This window comes from Procambarus clarkii, chromosome 80 (genome assembly GCF_040958095.1).
Source record: "Procambarus clarkii isolate CNS0578487 chromosome 80, FALCON_Pclarkii_2.0, whole genome shotgun sequence".
Lineage (NCBI taxonomy): Eukaryota > Metazoa > Arthropoda > Malacostraca > Decapoda > Cambaridae > Procambarus > Procambarus clarkii.
This window is the reverse complement of record NC_091229.1, coordinates 8,228,377-8,249,437: the sequence shown is the minus strand read 5'-3', so window position 1 is coordinate 8,249,437 and position 21,061 is coordinate 8,228,377. Positions and strand designations below refer to the sequence as shown.

At 45.2% G+C, this 21,061-nt stretch overlaps 1 protein-coding gene across 1 annotated transcript in view; it reads left to right on the top strand.

Moving 5' to 3' along the window:
* The first annotated feature begins 536 nt into the window (after positions 1-536).
* LOC123748454 (uncharacterized) overlaps positions 537-21,061 on the top strand; it is a 34,573-nt gene continuing 14,048 nt past the window's right edge. The window contains exons 1-2 of the mRNA XM_069314743.1: positions 537-760; positions 19,552-19,595. Coding sequence (XP_069170844.1) covers positions 725-760; positions 19,552-19,595 — 80 coding nt within the window. The 5' untranslated portion in view covers positions 537-724. The remainder of the gene's footprint in view (positions 761-19,551; positions 19,596-21,061) is intronic.

Here is a 21,061-nt window from a genome sequence, read left to right as displayed (position 1 = left end):
AACACTGATATAAGACTGTTAGGGTAACACTGCTATAAGCACTGTTAGGGTAACATTGCTATAAGCACTGTTAGGATAACACTGCTATAAGCACTGTTAGGGTAACACTGATATAAGACTGTTAGGGTAACCCTGCTATAAGCACTGTTAGGGTAACACTGCTATAAGCACTGTTAGGGTAACACTGCTATAAGCACTGTTAGGGTAACACTGATATAAGACTGTTAGGGTAACACTGCTATAAGCACTGTTAGGGTAACACTGCTATAAGCACTGTTAGGGTAACACTGATATAAGACTGTTAGGGTAACACTGCTATATAAACAAAGTTAGTTAAGCAGTGTGAGGTAATCAGTGTTGTGGAAGAGGAACACGTTCAGGAGAGACTCAGCGGTGTTCCAAGAACCCAGAGGTTGCCAGGTCGACCAATGTGTTAAGAAAACGAGTCATAATATTCGTCGTCCTGGACTGGTTAGCTGCGGCTCCGGCCGGACAACACAGCTCCAGTTTTTACACAGCGCGGACCCAGGGAACTGTGAGAGGTGCCAGCGCTCTCCTTGGGGAACATCTCTCAGTACATCCTTAAGCGCCCGGGGAACCCCACACCAGCCACACGTGTCCCGCCAGCAACACCTACTGAACCATTCACCTGCCACAGGTCTTGGTCAGTATCACCTCCTCTCAAGCAGTCGTCAACACCTTCACCTCTCCAGCAGAAGCCACGATGAAGCTGTTGCTGCTCTCAGCTCTGTTGCTGACGGTAAGTGGAGCTTTTTAATACCTTGTTCCAGACGAACAAGGCCAGTATTCAATCACAATATGATTTAATAATAATGGTATAATAAGTATTATAATAAGTATAAATATAATGGAATGTGAAAAAAATCGCGAAATTCAGAGATAGCACCATCAATGGAGTCCAAGAAATGTGTAAGTACTTCATTCATAATGATGTACTGTCGGGAAGTATAGCGAATTACCCAAAATTTGCTTACTGTAGGTAATGCATGCCTGACTGTAAAGCTGTGGAGCAAGACTAGTGACAAGCTGTGGGTGGGTGTGGAGCAAGATTAGTGACAAGCTGTGGCTGGGTGTGGAGCAAGACTAGTGACAAGCTGTGGGTGGATGTGGAGCAAGATTAGTGACAAGCTGTGGGTGGGTGTGGAGCTTGACTAGTGACAAGCTGTGGGTGGGTGTGGAGCAAGACTAGTGACAAGCTGTGGGTGGGTGTGGAGCAAGACTAGTGACAAGCTGTGGGTGGGTGTGGAGCAAGACTAGTGACAAGATGTGGGTGGGTGTGGAGCAAGACTAGTGACAAGCTGTGAGTGGGTGTGGAGCAAGACTAGTGACAAGCTGTGGGTGGGTGTGGAGCAAGACTAGTGACAAGCTGTGGGTGGGTGTGGAGCAGGACTAGTGACAAGCTGTGGGTGGGTGTGGAGCAAGACTAGTAACTGTGACTCACCAAAGATGTAAAGTGCCTTGTATAGTGACTTTTGTTAGCCTCTTGTTGAATCACTTGTGATATAAAAACGATTATCGACGTGTATATGTATTTGGGTAAATGATTAAATATATATGTACATGTATATATAACATTAACAATTGTGTAACTAGCTTCAAAAGATTGTCACTTGCTTAGCTAAATGAACTATGGTGTTCAGTTCCTGAACTCATTATGTGTCTCTGTAACCCTTTCCACCACCGCCCACGGGATGGGTATGGGGTGCATAATTAGGAAAGAATCAATCAAAATAATTTAATATTATTTGTTGATATGCATCACATAAGTCACATTTTTCATCACATTTTGCATCCAATACCCATCCTGTACGTGGTAGCGGACCCCGTACCTATCATTTGAGTTGTATTGAACCCCATACCCATTCTGTGAGTAGTATTGGACACCTATCCCATTCTTGTGTATGATATTGCACCCAATAATCATCTTGCGAGCGGTAGTGAATCCCAAACCCATCCTGCGAGCGGTAGTAAACCCCATACCCATCCTGCGAGTGGTAGAGAACCCCATACCCATCCTGCGAGTGGTAGAGAACCCCATACCCATCCTGCGAGTGGTAGTGAACCCCATACTCATCCTGCGAGTGGTAGAGAACCCCATTCCCATCCTGCGAGTGGCAGAGAACCCCATACCCATCCTGCGAGTGGTAGTGAACTCCATACTCATCCTGCGAGCGATAGAGAACCCCATACCACTCCTGCGAGCGGTAGTGAACCCTATACTTATCCTGCGAGCGGTAGTGAACCCCATACCTATCCTGCGAGCGGTAGGGAACCTCATACCCATCCTGCGAGCGGTAGAGAACCCCATACCCATCTTGCGAGCGGTAGAGAACCCCATACCCATCCTGCGAGCGGTAGTGAACCCCATACTTTATCCTGCGAGCGGTAGTGAACCTCATACCCATCCTGCGAGCGGTAGTGAACCTCATACCCATCCTGCGAGCGGTAGTGAACCCCATACCCAATCTGTGAGTGGCAGTGGACCTCATACCCATCCTGGGAGCGGTAGTGAACCCCATACCCATCCTGCGAACGGTAGTGAACCACATACGCATTCTGCGAGCGGTAGTGAACCTCATACCCATCCTGCAAGTGGTAGAGAACCCCATACCCATCTTGCGAGCGGTAGAGAACCCCATACCCATCCTGCGAGCGGTAGTGAACCCCATACCCATCCTGCGAGCGGTAGTGAACCCCATACTTTATCCTGCAAGCGGTAGTGAACCTCATACCCATCCTGCGAGCGGTAGAGAACCCCATACCCATCCTGCGAGCGGTAGTCAACCCCATACCTATCCTGCGAGCGGTAGTGAACCCCGTAACCATCCTGCGAGCGGTAGAGAACCCCATACCCATTCTACGAGCGGTAGTGAACCCCATACTCATCCCGAAAGCGGCAGTGAATCCCATACCTATCCTGTGAGTGGCAGTGGACCCTGTAACCATCCTTTAGATGGTTCCATACCTATTTTCTTTAAGTGCTTTTAGATCCCCTATCCTTTCCATATTAAGGAAAGGGTTACAGAGGTATATAATGGGTGCACGAATTGAACACCTTAGTTCATTTAGCTAAGCTTGTGGCAATCTTTTGACGCTAGTTACACAATTGTTAATGTTATATATATTCATGTACATATTAGTATATTTTGGTAGCAGTCTTTCTTGTAAACATGTTGTTGAATTTGACTGAAAGGGTATGATAAATGATTCTATCACGAATCTTCTCAATATTTCTTACGTTTTTCTTCACTGTCAAGGGTAATACAAAAATTAACTCTCCAAAGTTCCATTTCACATTTTTATTTATGGAATTGGACCATAAATTGGATTGTGAGTGGTAATGAACTTGGAGAGTTAATTTTATAATTACCCTCGGGAGTGAAGAAAAACGTAAGAAATATAGAGAAGATTCGTGTTAGAATCTTACCCTTTCGGTCATATACAACAACACATGTACATATTTCTATTCAATCATTTACACAAATATATATATATATATATATATATATATATTGTTGGGGTTTCACCTCTCTATTATTCTCTACCCTTACTCTGGGGTGAGCAATAGTTATGCTCAAGGTAACTCACCGTAGCCCTGCGGGTCTTCCCTCGATCCTCACGGCGCCACTGCACGCCAGGAGAGTCTCCCAGTCAATCTTAACGGCCTCTTATTAAGAAAGAGTGAGAACACGACTCGATCACATCGACCGTCGTGTGCCCTCCCCAACAATAGGGCTCTACGGTTAATCACAAGGTCGCCAATTGGTGTTTAAGGTGGCCAATAACACCATCAGTGGACTGGTGTATCCAGTGGTAGCCTTGGCAAGGTCACACTCAAAGATCAGGAATCAGGCAGGTGCTTATTGTTATCACTCTATGTTTACCAGTATAATATAGCCACAAGACCAATGGAGGGAATGATAAAAACCACTAAGATAGCTTTGTATTTTACTTAAAATGTATGAAAGATGTCACAAGGCCACACAATAACCGATAAATCAACTGATCCTGACTCGGCCGGTAATTCCCACGGATATTATGCGACCGCTAGAGGGCAACACTCTCCCCTCCTCATCAAGTGTCAAGAACAGCTGATCGCAATGGTCACTCCGCGCGAAATTTGCTTGTTTGCTAGATTCACGCGCGCGGTTTCTTTAAATTCTCCAATATTACTAGAAACTCGCACACTCGATATTGGCACAAATAAACCGAATCACTTAGTTACACTGTACTCAGGCTCAAACAGTCTTCTCTACAATCAATTCTACAATGATTCACTGTAATGGTCTTACACTGTTATTTATCCAACAATATATAATGAAATATTAACACGGGAGTTTTCAGTACTTTCTCTCGTCGGCGATAACGCAATAATTCACTGTACTCACAAATGATTATTCACTGAATGGACATAGACATATATATGGTATATAAATCAATCATCAATACATGGAAAATAAATAGTTTCTGGGCACATAGCCTAACCTCCAAATACTGGCATAATCTTATATATAATTTACCACTATATGTTCATATCAAAATCTATAGAAAGATATACACAACACAGTAAATTTATCACTGGTTCCTGGTGCCTGTACACACCAATAATCAACATGAATATTACAAGTACTCTTGATAGTACTGTCTAGCACACTGGTGCTTTACCATGACATAGGTGAGACTTGCTCACGACATATAAAATCTTCAGGCTAGATAATATAGCCAAATAATATAGCTAACTAAAGGGGAATGGGGAGGAAACTAGAACCACCTACTTCACCCTATCCTCCGATGAGAGTCGAGATGTAGCTCCTGGTCCTCGTGTCGGGAACGCCCCCACACTACACGTCGTCGTGTCCTACCAGAGCCTCTCGTCGTCCCACCGTTTAGCGCGTCGTCTCCGTGCCTCCTCACTGCAGGTCCGTCCTCCTTCTTGACTTCTTGAAGGTTGGAGTCGGTCTCCTGGCCGTCGTCTTCTCCCAGCAACGGCTGTCGCCTACGTCTCAGCTACAGTCGTTCGGTTTCCCCAAATAGTCCTCTCTTCCTCAGCTACCCAGTGGTTCTGTCAGCCACTACGCTGTCACGAACTGGTGAATTGCCACAGGCGTCAACATACGTCACTGCACGGCTTCACTGCTACTGGCACAGTACCTGACTGGAGCACTTGTTGCTCAAATAACCGTCAATTCCCTCTTCTGGTTCAACACATGAACTAGGGAAGACTTCTCAGAGTACTGGCGGACTTCAGGTGACGCGTAAATCCACGGTAGTGGGAAACAGCTGTCCGACAGACAGGACCACTCGTCACACGTCCGACCTCTATGACGTGTCGTGTCTGACTGCTGGCGCCAGCCCGGCGCGCTGGCCGGACCCCCTTCCTTCGTGACGTCACTTTCGCCACGGGAGGTTTTCATTGGCTCCCGGTGCCACATTGCTGTCGGTGACCAATCCGGTGCCACTGACGTCACACGGTTTTGGCGGGAGATCAGGGAAGCCAGCGCCATCTTGGCTCCCTAAAGGGCCTAAACCACAGGCCAAAATATCACTATTTCACAAATTTCTCGGCTCTCCGAGAACACTTCACTCTCTCCCATATATCAAATTGTAGCCTGCAACGTAGAGAACGCTTGAGAAAAGTAGACATGACTCTTACTGCAGGCGTGGGAGAATTATAAGGGGGGGAACTCCGTCACATACCCCTCCCCTTAAAATAAGAGTCATGTCTGGTTAGTGGATGCGGGATAGGGCGTCCGCTACTACGTCGTCCTTCCCCTTGATGTGCTTGACCTTGATCCTTGTCAGACTCTCAGTGCGGGTGAGACTGGTGCCGTTCGCCCTGGACCACTTACTTTCCTCCTCCGGGAGTTCTCGGTCCCTCGGTACACTCAGACCCGTCTTCCGCTGGGTTTCCCGGGTATTCGTTCCGTCCTGCTTGGCGGCTCTTCCTTCCACAGTGAAGAAAGGTCTCAGGCGGTCCATGCGACACACCTGTTTCTTCCGGGGTCCATCCGGCTTCCCAATCTCGTACGACACTGGACCCAACCGTCGCAGCACTCGGTATGGTCTCTTGAACCGCGACCTGGTCACTCTACCTTTACTTGGCAGCACAACCAATACTTGGGATCCGATCTGAAAATCCCTCTGCGCAGCTCTCCTGTCGTACCACTTCGACATCTTACGTTGCGCCTTCTTCAGGAGTTTCCTAGCCAGTCCCTTCGCTCGAGTGAGACGTTCTTTGAACTTCTGGACATATTTAATCACCGTTCCCACGGTCGCTCCTGGTGTCCATCGTTCCTTCAGCATGGATAGCATGGCATATATAATATAGATAAATGGAAAGTAAGCCTTCTCAGGACCCACACGTCCTCCTTCGGCCTTATTAACCAATTCGGGGAACTCCTGCTGTAACTCTCCGAGACGAGTGCGGCTTACCCCTGGAGAACTGGTGAGTGTCACCTGCAACTCACCATTCGGGCTACTCTCGCCCTCCACTCGTTCTCTGGGTCCTACGTAGAGGTGATCTGTTCCCAGGCTGTCAGTCGACTCCTCAGCCCCATCAGATCCACAACCTCCTGGTTCTTCGCGTTGCCTCGGTGTCACAGTACAAACTGGGATCGCCACCGGTGCGATTCCCTTCTCGTCCCCACAGGCGTTCAACTCCCCGCCTGTCTCCTTGTACTGTTCTATGCACTCTTCGCCCTTCACGAGATGCGGGAGGACGTATCCTCCACATGCCTCATTCCCCAAGATGACCTGCGCCTCCATCTTGGGCATTGATGTACAGATTCCCACCTCTAGGGTCTGGCAGCCATATTCGGAATTTAAAGTTACCTGGTGTAGGGGCATCCTCACTGGGCCTCCCACAGTGGTCACACTTGCCACCCCCACACTGGTATTCTTGTAACCCTCGGGGAACAGGGTTTCACTTACCAGGGTAAAATCAGCCCCGGTGTCTCTTAGCATCTTCACTGGGATGGGGTCTGCGACCCCCATCCTTACGGTTCCTTGACACATGAACGGGTGAATTTTCTTCTCCCCATTCAGCACGGGTTCATCCCGCACTCCCTCGGCCCTCTGGTCCTCGAACATCACTAAAGCGACGTGTCCCCGCTGCTTAGGGCGTCTGCATTCCCGCGCGACGTGTCCGGGTATTCCGCAGTTGTAGCAGCGGCCCTTCGGCGGAGACCATCCACCACCGCTCGCCTTAGCACTGCCTCCAGAGGCCGTCGCACCCTGTGTCTTTCCCGCCTCACTTGTCGTTTCTTTCCCTGCAGTAACAGTTCCCGAGCTCTCAGCTTGGTTCTCCCCTATCGGCTCTACAACACCTTTTGTCCCTCGGGTGTTCCAACTTGAGAAATGGGACTTGGGAGAACTCGTTCCTGTCCTCCATCCATCCGTCCTTCTATAACTCCTATCGTTTCCGACGTATGCGGGTGGCCGGTTCTGTCCCTCTCGGCGTGGGCGTAGGGCTTCTTCTAGCATGTCGGCCCGGTCGGCTGCGGCCCTCAGGTCCTTTATGTCCGCCTCCTTTATCCTCATCCTGATCTCAGGAGAGAGCACGGACATAAACTTTTCCATGGCCATTAGTTCCTTGACCTCTTCGACCGACCTTGCTTCTTCAGAGTCCAGCCACTTAAGGAGCTTTCTTTCAATGTCCCTCGCCGTCTCCGCATACGATTTTCCTGGCAACCGGGTACATTCTCTAAACCTCTTTCTGTAACACTCTGGCGTGAGCTTAAAGGAACGGAGCACAGCTCGTTTTACCGCATCGTAGTTAGTGCATTCTTGGAAGTCGAGCATAGTGAAGGCTTGGCGAGCTTCCCCTGTGAGCCTTCCTTGGACCAACTCCGCCCACTCCGCCCTCGGCCACCTCTTCATAGCAGCAACTCTCTCAAAGTGATCGAAGAAACTTTCGGCTTCACTAGGCACAAAGACCGGCAGGTCTCGTTCCCTCACTCGTCGGTCTTCCTGTGGCGGGGCAGGGGCACCTAGTCCCAGTTCAGCTCGCTTCAGCTCCACCTCCTGGTTGGCTTCTATTTCCATTTGTCTCAGCCTAACTTCTTGCTCTCGTTCTTCCCTGCGTAGTTGTGCTTCTCGTTCTTGCTCTTCCCGGCGCAGCTGTGCTTCTCGCTCTTGCTCTTCCCGGCGCAGCTGTGCTTCTCGTTCCTCACGCTTCGTCTGTCCTTCTCGCTCTTCTTTGCGCTGCTGTGCCTCTTCTCTCCTCAGCTGCGCTTCTGCTTCTTCTCTCCTCAGCTGCGCTTCTGCTTCTCGCTCTTCTTTGCGCTGCTGTGCTTCCTCTCTCCTCAGCTGCGCTTCTGCTTCTTCTCTCCTCAGCTGCGCTTCTGCTTCTTCTCTCCTCAGCTGCGCTTCTGCTTCTTCTCTCCTCAGCTGCGCTTCTGCTTCTCGCTCTTCTTTGCGCTGCTGTGCTTCCTCTCTCCTCAGCTGCGCTTCTAGCTGCAGCTTCATTATTTCCAGCTTTATGCTGTGCCTGCTGCCGCTGGATCCCCTGCTGCTTCCACCAATACTCAGGTGTTCACCCTCACTGGCAGGTGTTTGGGGCCGTTCCTCCCCCAAAGCTTCGTCTCGAGCCTTGAGCTGAGCCATTATCTCTAGTCTTCTTTCACCAACTCTGGCAGATTTCAGCTTTATTCCAAAATGATCCGCTATAGCCTGTAACTGTGCCTTGGTGCACTCTTCCAGCACCTGTTCGTCTCTAGAGTCAATAAACCTCGCTACTTTATCATCCTCCATCTTGTGCTACGAGTGTTAACCTGCACCTGATCTCTAACACCACTGCCAAGTACCACTGCAACCTTTACTCCGATCTATATCCTGGCAAGGTCGCCATTGTTGGGGTTTCACCTCTCTATTATTCTCTACCCTTACTCTGGGGTGAGCAATAGTTATGCTCAAGGTAACTCACCGTAGCCCTGCGGGTCTTCCCTCGATCCTCACGGCGCCACTGCACGCCAGGAGAGTCTCCCAGTCAATCTTAACGGCCTCTTATTAAGAAAGAGTGAGAACACGACTCGATCACATCGACCGTCGTGTGCCCTCCCCAACAATAGGGCTCTACGGTTAATCACAAGGTCGCCAATTGGTGTTTAAGGTGGCCAATAACACCATCAGTGGACTGGTGTATCCAGTGGTAGCCTTGGCAAGGTCACACTCAAAGATCAGGAATCAGGCAGGTGCTTATTGTTATCACTCTATGTTTACCAGTATAATATAGCCACAAGACCAATGGAGGGAATGATAAAAACCACTAAGATAGCTTTGTATTTTACTTAAAATGTATGAAAGATGTCACAAGGCCACACAATAACCGATAAATCAACAGATCCTGACTCGGCCGGTAATTCCCACGGATATTATGCGACCGCTAGAGGGCAACACTCTCCCCTCCTCATCAAGTGTCAAGAACAGCTGATCGCAATGGTCACTCCGCGCGAAATTTGCTTGTTTGCTAGATTCACGCGCGCGGTTTCTTTAAATTCTCCAATATTACTAAAAACTCGCACACTCGATATTGGCACAAATAAAACCGAATCACTTAGTTACACTGTACTCAGGCTCAAACAGTCTTCTCTACAATCAATTCTACAATGATTCACTGTAATGGTCTTACACTGTTATTTATCCAACAATATATAATGAAATATTAACACGGGAGTTTTCAGTACTTTCTCTCGTCGGCGATAACGCAATAATTCACTGTACTCACAAATGATTATTCACTGAATGGACATAGACATATATATGGTATATAAATCAATCATCAATACATGGAAAATAAATAGTTTCTGGGCACATAGCCTAACCTCCAAATACTGGCATAATCTTATATATAATTTACCACTATATGTTCATATCAAAATCTATAGAAAGATATACACAACACAGTAAATTTATCACTGGTTCCTGGTGCCTGTACACACCAATAATCAACATGAATATTACAAGTACTCTTGATAGTACTGTCTAGCACACTGGTGCTTTACCATGACATAGGTGAGACTTGCTCACGACATATAAAATCTTCAGGCTAGATAATATAGCCAAATAATATAGCTAACTAAAGGGGAATGGGGAGGAAACTAGAACCACCTACTTCACCCTATCCTCCGATGAGAGTCGAGATGTAGCTCCTGGTCCTCGTGTCGGGAACGCCCCCACACTACACGTCGTCGTGTCCTACCAGAGCCTCTCGTCGTCCCACCGTTTAGCGCGTCGTCTCCGTGCCTCCTCACTGCAGGTCCGTCCTCCTTCTTGACTTCTTGAAGGTTGGAGTCGGTCTCCTGGCCGTCGTCTTCTCCCAGCAACGGCTGTCGCCTACGTCTCAGCTACAGTCGTTCGGTTTCCCCAAATAGTCCTCTCTTCCTCAGCTACCCAGTGGTTCTGTCAGCCACTACGCTGTCACGAACTGGTGAATTGCCACAGGCGTCAACATACGTCACTGCACGGCTTCACTGCTACTGGCACAGTACCTGACTGGAGCACTTGTTGCTCAAATAACCGTCAATTCCCTCTTCTGGTTCAACACATGAACTAGGGAAGACTTCTCAGAGTACTGGCGGACTTCAGGTGACGCGTAAATCCACGGTAGTGGGAAACAGCTGTCCGACAGACAGGACCACTCGTCACACGTCCGACCTCTATGACGTGTCGTGTCTGACTGCTGGCGCCAGCCCGGCGCGCTGGCCGGACCCCCTTCCTTCGTGACGTCACTTTCGCCACGGGAGGTTTTCATTGGCTCCCGGTGCCACATTGCTGTCGGTGACCAATCCGGTGCCACTGACGTCACACGGTTTTGGCGGGAGATCAGGGAAGCCAGCGCCATCTTGGCTCCCTAAAGGGCCTAAACCACAGGCCAAAATATCACTATTTCACAAATTTCTCGGCTCTCCGAGAACACTTCACTCTCTCCCATATATCAAATTGTAGCCTGCAACGTAGAGAACGCTTGAGAAAAGTAGACATGACTCTTACTGCAGGCGTGGGAGAATTATAAGGGGGGGAACTCCGTCACAATATATATATATATGTCGTACCTAGTAGCCAGAACGCACTTTTGAGCCTACTATGCAAGGCCTAATTTGCCTAATAAGCCACGTTTTCATGAATTAATGTTTTTTCGACGACCTAACCTACCTAACCTAACCTAACCTACCTTTTTCGGTTACCTAACCCAACCTAACCTATAAAAATAGGTTAGGTTAGGTTAGGTAGGGTTGGTTAGGTTCGGTCATATATCTACGTTAATTTTAACTACAATAAAACAAAATTGACCTCATACACAATGAAATGGGTAGCTTTATCATTTCATAAGAAAAAAATTTGAGAAAATATATTAATTCAGAAAAACTTGGCTTATTAGGCAAATCGGGCAATTAGGCAAATTAGGCAAACCTACTATGCAAGGGCATAGTAGGCTGAGAAGTGCGTTCTGGCTGTTAGGTACGACATATATATATATATATATATATATATATATATATATTGTGTTTTTCAAGAGATCCATAACCTTTAAGCACCTTTTTGCATTATTATTTTTGTATCAACCCATGTATATCTTGTAACCATCAAATGCATAATAAAGCACAAAAAATAACAAAGGAAGGGAGTGGTAGGAGAAAAGCACACAGAAACTGTATTGGAGGGGATCTAAACATTCCCTCTAATGCGTTATGTGTGGTTTCCTCCGAGGCTATGGGTCCCCCTTCTTCCAGCTAGAGGTGGTACTCCCTTCCTATATATATATATATATATATATATATATATATATATATATATATATATATATATATATATATATATATATATATATATATATATATATATATATATATATATATATATATATGTCGTACCTAGTAGCCAGAACGCACTTGTCAGCCTACTATGCAAGGCCCGATTTGCCCAATAAGCCAAGTTTTCCTGAATTAATATATTTTCTCAATTTTTTTTCTTATGAAATGATAAAGCTACCCATTTCATTGTGTATGAGGTCAATTTTGTTTTATTGTAGTTAAAATTAACGTAGATATATGACCGAACCTAACCAACCCTACCTAACCTAACCTAACCTATCTTTATAGGTTAGGTTAGGTTAGGTAGCCGAAAAAGTTAGGTTTGGTTAGGTTAGGTAGGTTAGGTAGTCGAAAAAACATTATTTCATGAAAACTTGACTTATTAGGCAAATCGGGCCTTCCATAGTAGGCTGAGAAGTGCGTTCTGGCTACTAGGTACGACATATATATATATATATATATATATATATATATATATATATATATATATATATATATATATATATATATATATAATATATATATATATATATATATATATATATATATATATATATATATATATATATATATATATATATATATATGTCGTACCTAGTAGCCAGAACGCACTTTTCAGCCTACTATGTAAGGCCCGATTTGCCTAATAAGCCAAGTTTTACTGAATTAATATATTTTCTCTATTTTTTTTCTTATGAAATGATAAAGCTACCCATTTCATTATGTATGAGGACAATTTTTTTTTATTGGAGTTAAAATTAACGTAGATATATGACCGAACCTAACCAACCTTACCTAACCTAACCTAACCTATCTTTATAGGTTAGGTTATGTTAAGTAGCCGAAAAAGTTAGGTTAGGTTAGGTTAGGTAGGTTAGGTAGTCGAAAACACATTAATTCATGAAAACTTGGCTTATTAGGCAAATCAGGCCTTGCATAGTAGGCTGAGAAGTGCGTTCTGGCTACTAGGTACGACATATATATATATATATATATATATATATATATATATATATATATATATATATATATATATATATATATATATATATATATCCCCTGTGGGCGCCACAGGGAACGGACGCTGGGAAGAGGCTCTGCCGGCCATGTGCTATTATCTTGTGACATCCTGACCCCACCGGGCCCAGACTCAACAGTGTGCAGTGTGAACATCCTGGGAAGGTGTGGGAAGTGTCCAATGTGAACTATCGCAACCAAAAACAATCAAACAAGTGGATTGGCAGTGTGGAATCGTTTGAACTGCAGTGAGGGCCAACAAGGGCGCCCTGAGGGGCTCCCTCGGTTATGGTGGTGGGGGTGGGAGGTGGGGTGTGGGGGGGGATGGGGTGCTGTTGTGAGGTCAGACGAGGGGGGGTGACCAGTGTGTAAGTGTTTATGAAAATATCCCTGAAAAATAGATACCTCGGCTCCCGGGAAACAGGTATCGTGTTTTAAGTGCATCGAGTCCACAGTGAACCAGATTATATTGTGCAGTGATATATCACGAAATTATACAAACGTGTTAGTGTCAAATGAACAAATCCACAAGGGCCGTGACGAGGATTCGAACCTGCCTCCGGGAGCATCCTAGACACTGCCTTAATCGACTGAGCTACGACAAAGTTAAAAGCCTGGTTAAAAGCCTACGTTAAAAGCCTGGTTTGTGCCTCGGAGAGGCTACAGAATCCAGTAAGTTCAGTAGAATGAACTTCGGTTTCAACCCTTTTAACCCTGTCGTAGCTCAGTCGATTAAGGCAGTGTCTGGGATGCTCCCGGACGCAGGTTCGAATCCTCGTCACGGCCCTTGTGGATTTGTTCATTTGATGCATCACGTTAGTGTGATCTCTGTGTGTGGTGTTAGTGTCACCCCTCTGACCCCTACTCCCCCCCTCCCCATACCCGCTAGTGTGTACCGTCACCCAACCCAAGAGTCACCCTCCCCCCCCTGCACCACCCCAACCGCGACCGCTACCTCCCTGTGTCCACCCCTTCACGCTACGACCGCCCAGCGCCCACCCAGCGCCCGCCCGGCGCCCACCCAGCCCCCGCACAGCGCCCGCCCGGCGCCCGCCAGCCGCCCGCCCAGCGCCCGCCCAGCGCCCGCCGATGTCGCAGGTCACGACTGACAGCCAGGCTTCTCTCAGCCAAGAGGAGCCATCAAACGACGACAGGTATGGCACATGCCAAGTGTGTGACAAGGTGTGGAGACTCAAGCGCAACGGAGATGTGCGCAAGCATGCTCACAACGGAACCGATTGTCCGGGTATGTGGCGCCCTCCCAAAGAGGGTATCAATCAAGGCCCCACTCCAGCAGTCAGGGAAAACACCTCCAACAGCTTCATTTCGACTGAGAATCTACTAGAAGCCATCAAAGCAACATCGGTTGGAACCTTGCAGTACATCCCCAAAGCTGCCCGGCCCCAGGCAGCAGCCAAACTATCCAGCCTCTTGAAAAAGGTCAATGACCCCCCCCCGAAACCATCCAAGCATAGCGCAACCTTCTCCTGTTTGGAAACATATGCCTAGCTGTCCCTGAAAGGAGAGACAAATCACGAGCTCCCTCGGCCATTATGGCTATAAATAGTTTTCCTAGAGAGGACAACCAGGCACCCCTCCCCATCTGTGCCAAAAAACACCCACAGCAGGAAAGGTATCAACAGCAGAACCGAGGCATCCAAAATCAGAGCAACAGTCAGCAAGAAAATAGAAGAAGGCAACACAATAGGGGCGATCAGAGCCATCACCAGTGAAGACACAGTTGCCACCAGGGATGCCGATACAGCACAAGCCCTGAGGGAAAAACACCCACCCAGAGCTCCTCGTGACGACAGTGTTCCCCTAGTCGGTATCACCAGAGCAGAACCCCTGTGTGTGCTCGAATCCATGGTGCATAAAGCAGTTCTATCCTTTTCACCAGGATCAGCAGGTGGGTTCACAGGACTAAGACCCAACAACATCAAACAAATGCTCAACCCTGCACTGGGAGATATTGCACAGGGCCTCCTGGTGGAAATAACTAGATTCGCCAACACATGTCTAGCTGGCAACATACCAGAGACCATACGGCCTCTCTTTTTTGGCGCTACCCTCTGTGCCCTGAGGAAAAAAGATGGAGGAATCAGGCCGATAGCTGTGGGCAACTCATTCCGGCGTCTCGTCGCTAAGGCTGCTGCTAGAGCAGTTAGTCAGGCAGCAGCCGACATGCTGAAGCCAAAACAGCTTGGGTTTGGCATTCCCCAAGGGTGTGAGGCAGCGGTTCATGCAGCTAGAGCCTACCAACATTACGAATGAAAAAGCCCTGATAAAGCTGGACTTCAAAAATGCTTTCAATCTGGTTAGAAGGGATGCAGTACTCAGTGCAGTTCATCGCCTTTTTCCTTCCCTCTACCCGTTTGTAAACTCATGCTACAGCAAGAATCTAACTCTGCTTTTTGGGGAACATGAAATTGAATCACAAGAAGGTGTCCAATAGGGTGACCCTCTTGCTCCTTTTCTTTTCTGCCTAGTTATCAAGGAAGTCACTGATAACCTGTCCAGTGAGCTGAACATTTGGTTTTTGGACGATGGTACTCTAGCCGGCTCCCCAGCCTCACTCTTGGACGACATAAGAATAATTCAGGAGCAAGGAGCAAGCCTAGGCCTCACCCTGAACCCTTCCAAGGGCGAAATAACCTCCACCAACCAGCACATAATAGAGCAAATAAAGGTTGTTTTGCCTGACATTCATACAACCAACCCTGAGGACAGCACACTCCTAGGTGCTCCTCTTGGAAGGAATGCCATTGACGGGGTCCTTGGTAAGAAGATCACTGACCTGAAGAGGATGAACGAGAGGATTGAAGACATCGATGCTCATGATGCACTTTACCTCATCACCAGATGCTTGTCCCTCCCCAGGATGACCTACTTTCTAAGATGTTCGCCATCTTTCAACAATATTAAATTAGAAGAGTACGACCGCTTGCTGAAATCAACACTAGAAAAAGCCCTCAATCTTTCCCTCAGCGACTCACAGTGGAAACAGGCCTCCCTTCCTGTCAGACTCAGGGGCCTTGGCGTGCGCACAGCAACACAAATTGCTGTACCAGCGTTCCTGTCCTCTTCAGTGGGGTCTGACAACTTGGTGAAGGAAATCCTACCTGAGCACCTAGTTCAATAGGCAGGGGTACATGATCCCAGCTTCACAGAATGCACAACCAAATGGGTCTCTCTCGCAGGACCAGCACCCCAACCACCGCCTTCTGAAGCCCATAAGCAATCCAGCTGGGATCGCCTCATTGCCGACCAAGAAGCTGCGATTTTGCTAGAAGCTGCGACAACACCACATGACACTGCCCGACTTAGAGCTGTTGCAGCTCCCCATGCAGGTGATTTCCTATTAGCAACCCCAATGTCAGCAACGGGCACCAGTCTCACACCGCAGGCCCTCCGAATTGCCGTGGCTCTCCACCTCGCTGCCCTAATCCACACCGAATACAGGTGTATTTGCGGCGAGGCAGAGGCCAATAGATACGGACGGCATGGCCTTCTCTGCCAAAGGATAGGAGGATGGCATGCAACACACAGCTAGGTCAATGACATTATTAAGAGAAGCCTTACCACAGCCGGTTGTCCAGCAGAGAGAGAGCCCCATTACCTAATGTCCCGCAACTCTGATGAGCCTGTCGGTCGCCCAGACGGAATCACGGTGAACCCCTGGAAGAATGGTAGACAGTTGGCGTGGGACTACACTTGCGTTTCAACTTTAGCCAATACCTATGTTGGCTTCAGTGCTACACAAGCAGGAGGAGCTGCCAATCACCGGGAAGCGGCCAAGTCACGTAAATACAGAGACCTTGAACACCACTACAATTTTGTCCCCATTGCCTCAGAGACACTTGGTGCCTGGGGTAAAAGTGCTGCTAGCTTTTTGAAGGAGTTGGGGTCTAAGCTAATCGAAACAACTAAAGACCCTACAGCTGCCAGTTTTCTTTTTCAGCGCCTTAGTGTGGCAATCCAGAGAGGAAATGCTCACTGCATCCATGGTTCCTGCCCGTCATCTGAGGAGCTGGAGGAACTGTTCAACTTGTGACAAGCAGCCTTGTACCCTGCATGTAATCAATATTGTAACTTTTTTTGTGTAATGACATTTTCAAATAAAGTTAGATAAATATACACACATACAAAAGAATAGGGGTGGTAGGAGAAGAAAATATCAAAGTGTTCAGTGAGGATCCACAAGGTCTTCTCTGAGTACTCTTTATTTTCTTCTCCAAGGCTATGGGTCCCTACACTTGCACCAGAGGTATATATATATATATATATATATATATATATATATATATATATATATATATATATATATATATATATATATATATATATATATATATATATAAATATATATATATATATATATATATATATATATATATATATATATATATATATATATATATATATATATTTATATATAAATATAAATATATATATATATATATATATATATATATATATATATATATTTATATTTATATTTATATTTATATAAATATAAATATAAATATAAATATATATATATATATATATATATATATATGTCGTACCTAGTAGCCAGAACTCACTTTTTGGCCTACTATTCAAGGCTCGATTTGCCTAATAAACCAAGTTTTCCTGAATTAATATATTTTTTTCTAATTTTTTTCTAATGAAATGATAAAGCAACCCATTTCATTATGTATGAGGTTAATTTTTTTTATTGGAGTTAAAATTAATGTAGATATATGACCGAACCTAACCAACCCTACCTAACCTAACCTAACCTATCTTTATAGGTTAGGTTTGGTTAGGTAGCCGAAAAAGTTAGGTTTGGTTAGGTTAGGTAGTCGAAAAACAATTAATTCATGAAAACTTGGCTTATTAGGCAAATCGGGCCTTGCATAGTAGTCTGAGAAGTGCGTTCTGGCTACTAGGTACGACATATATATATATATATATATATATATATATATATATATGTCGTACCTAATAGCCAGAACGCACTTCTCAGCCTACTATTCAAGGCCCGATTTGCCTAATAAGCCAAGTTTTCATGAATTAATGTTTTTTCGTCTACCTAACCTACCTAACCTAACCTAACCTAGCTTTTTTTGGCTACCTAACCTAACCTTACCTATAAATATAGGTTAGGTTAGGTTAGGTAGGGTTGGTTAAGTTCGGTCATATATCTACGTTAATTTTAACTCCAATAAAAAAAAATTGACCTCATACATAGAGAAAAGGGTTGCTTTATCATTTCATAAGAAAAAAATTATAGTAAATATATTAATTCAGGAAAACTTGGCTTATTAGGCAAATCGGGCCTTGAATAGTAGGCTGAGAAGTGAGTTCTGGCTACTAGGTACGACATATATATATATATATATATATATATATATATATATATATATATATATATATATATATATATATATATATTTATATTTATATTTATATTTATATATATATACATATATATATATATATATATATATATATATATATATGTATATATATATATATATATATATATATATATATATATATATATATATATATATATATATATTCACACATCAATGATCTTTTTATATCACAAGTGATTCAACAAGAGGCCTACGAGTGCATATAAACCCCGTATCCTTCCTGAGAGTGGTAATGAACTGTAAACACATGCTGTGGATAAAAGTAAAAGATATCCATTCTGTGAGAGCTAATGGACCCCATACACACACTGTAACTGGTAATGAACTCCATATCCCTTCTGTGGGTGGTAATGAAGTGCAACTCCATCCAGAGGGGGATAGAGCATCCCAAGGCCTTCCTTTGGGTCGTATTAAAACTCATATCCATCCTCTGAGTAATAGTGAACTTCACACACAACCTCTTAGGGGTGCCATACCAATATCCTTCAAGTTTCAATGGATCCCCATGTATCTCCTGTGATTGGTAATGGATCGTCATATATACCTTCTGTGATTGGTAATGGACCCCCATATACCTCCTGTGAGTGGTAATGGACCGCATACCCATCCTGTGTGGTAGTGCATCTCTTACTCTTTTTGTGAGTACAAAAAGAAAGAGTTGAATGGTACAACAGTCAACTTTGTGATGTGGTGGTTCAGTGATACAGTAGTCAACCATTATGGTGTGGTGGTTCAGTAATACAGTAGTCAACTATTGAGAGACTGGGCTAGAGGTTAGACAAGACATTGGGCGAGAGACTGGACTAGAGGCTGGACAAGACATTGGGCGGGAGACTGGACTAGAGGTTAGACAAGACATTGGGCGAGAGACTGGACTAGAGGTTGGACAAGACATTGGACGAGAGACTGGACTAGAGGTTGGACAAGACGTTGGGCGGAAGACTGGACTAGAGGTCGGACAAGACATTGGAGGAGAGACTGGACGAGAGGTTGGACAAGACATTGGGCGAAAGACTGGACTAGAGGTCGGACAAGACATTGGAGGAGAGACTGGACTAGAGGTTGGACAAGACACTGGGCGAGAGACTGGACTAGAGGTTAGACAAGACATTGGGCGAGAGACTGGACTAGAGGTTGGACAAGACATTGGAGGAGAGACTGGGTAAGTATTACCAGATGAACTTTGCAAAACAAATTTAGGTTTATAAAATCATCTAAAATTACTTTCAGTTATCCGAGACATTAATGAATATTAAATTGTTTTGTTGTTTTATCAGATTGTTGTTGTGGGAACAACCTCACAGCGCACACTCCACCCTGGGTAAGTATACTGTTTGTATGTTGTCCTTGTTAGTGATCCTTGAGTGTCTGGTTGGTACGTTGTCCTTGTTAGTGATCCTTGAGTGGTTGGTACGTTGTCCTTGTTAGTGTTCCTTGAGTGTCTGGTTGGTACGTTGTTCTTGTTAGTGTTCCTTGAGTGTCTGGTTGGTACGTTGTCCTTGTTAGTGTTCCTTGAGGGTCTGGTTGGTACGTTGTCCTTGTTAGTGTTCCTTGAGTGTCTGGGTGGTACGTTGTCCTTGTTAGTGTTCCTTGAGTGTCTGGTTGGTATGTTGTCCTTGTTAGTGATCCTTGAGTGTCTGGTTGGTACGTTGTCCTTGTTAGTGATCCTTGAGTGGTTGGTACGTTGTCCTTGTTAGTGTTCCTTGAGTGTCTGGTTGGTACGTTCTCCTTGTTAGTGTTCCTTGAGTGTCTGGTTGGTACGTTGTCCTTGTTAGTGATCCTTGAGTGGTTGGTACGTTGTCCTTGTTAGTGTTCCTTGAGTGTCTGGCTGGTACGTTGTCCTTGTTAGTGTTCCTTGAGTGTCTGGTTGATACGTTGTGGTCGTGTACTCACCTAATTGTGCTTGCGAGGGTTGAGCTTTGGCCCTTTGGTCCCGCCTCTCAACCGTCAATCTACTGGTGTACAGATTCCTGGGCTTCTCTAGCTCTATCATATCTACATTTGAAACTGTGTATGGAGTCAGCCTCCACCACATCACTTCCTTGTGCATTCTATTTACTAACTACTCTGACACTGAAAATGTTTTTTCTAATGTCTCAGTGGCTCATCTGAGTACTCAGCTTCCACCTGTGTCCCCTTGTGCGTGTACAACCCATGTTAAATAATCCTTCTTTGTTGTGGGAGATTTTTTCTTCACTATTTAATGTCATGTAACATTTGAACAAATAATTCATTCAAAATAAACTTAGAGAAGTGGACTGTAAAAACTTTTTTATAATGTGGAGTGATTCCATAAACAATTTTTGTTTTGTTTTTTTGGGGGGGGGTAAATTCTTTAATGTTAATCGACGTATTGCATGAAAATATTGAATAAATTTAAATAATAATATTATAGATAAATCAGGGTTAAAGAGTTAGTAAACTACACTACAACTGATTAGTTATAAACTTTCAGCTTAGCTGGACTGAAGATTTCCTCCTAGTCCAGCAGTAACACGAGAGCAGTCATCAGGTGAGTTATGCAGTAAATATTGACTCCGGGTCACTGCGTACTGTTCTCAGCCCTGAACTCAACGTGTTGGAACCGGAAGAACTCTCTCTCTCACGTCGCCAACGTAAACTGGGTTTTGTTATTAATTGTGCCTCATAACACGGTTGAAATTTCAATGTTACGAGCTCACAACAAAGAAATATAAATATTATACAACCGGGATACGTCCTTAAAGAATGCAACAGCTTGATATGTGGTAATTCGTTCAATGTCCCGACTCTGCTGCACTATTTGCC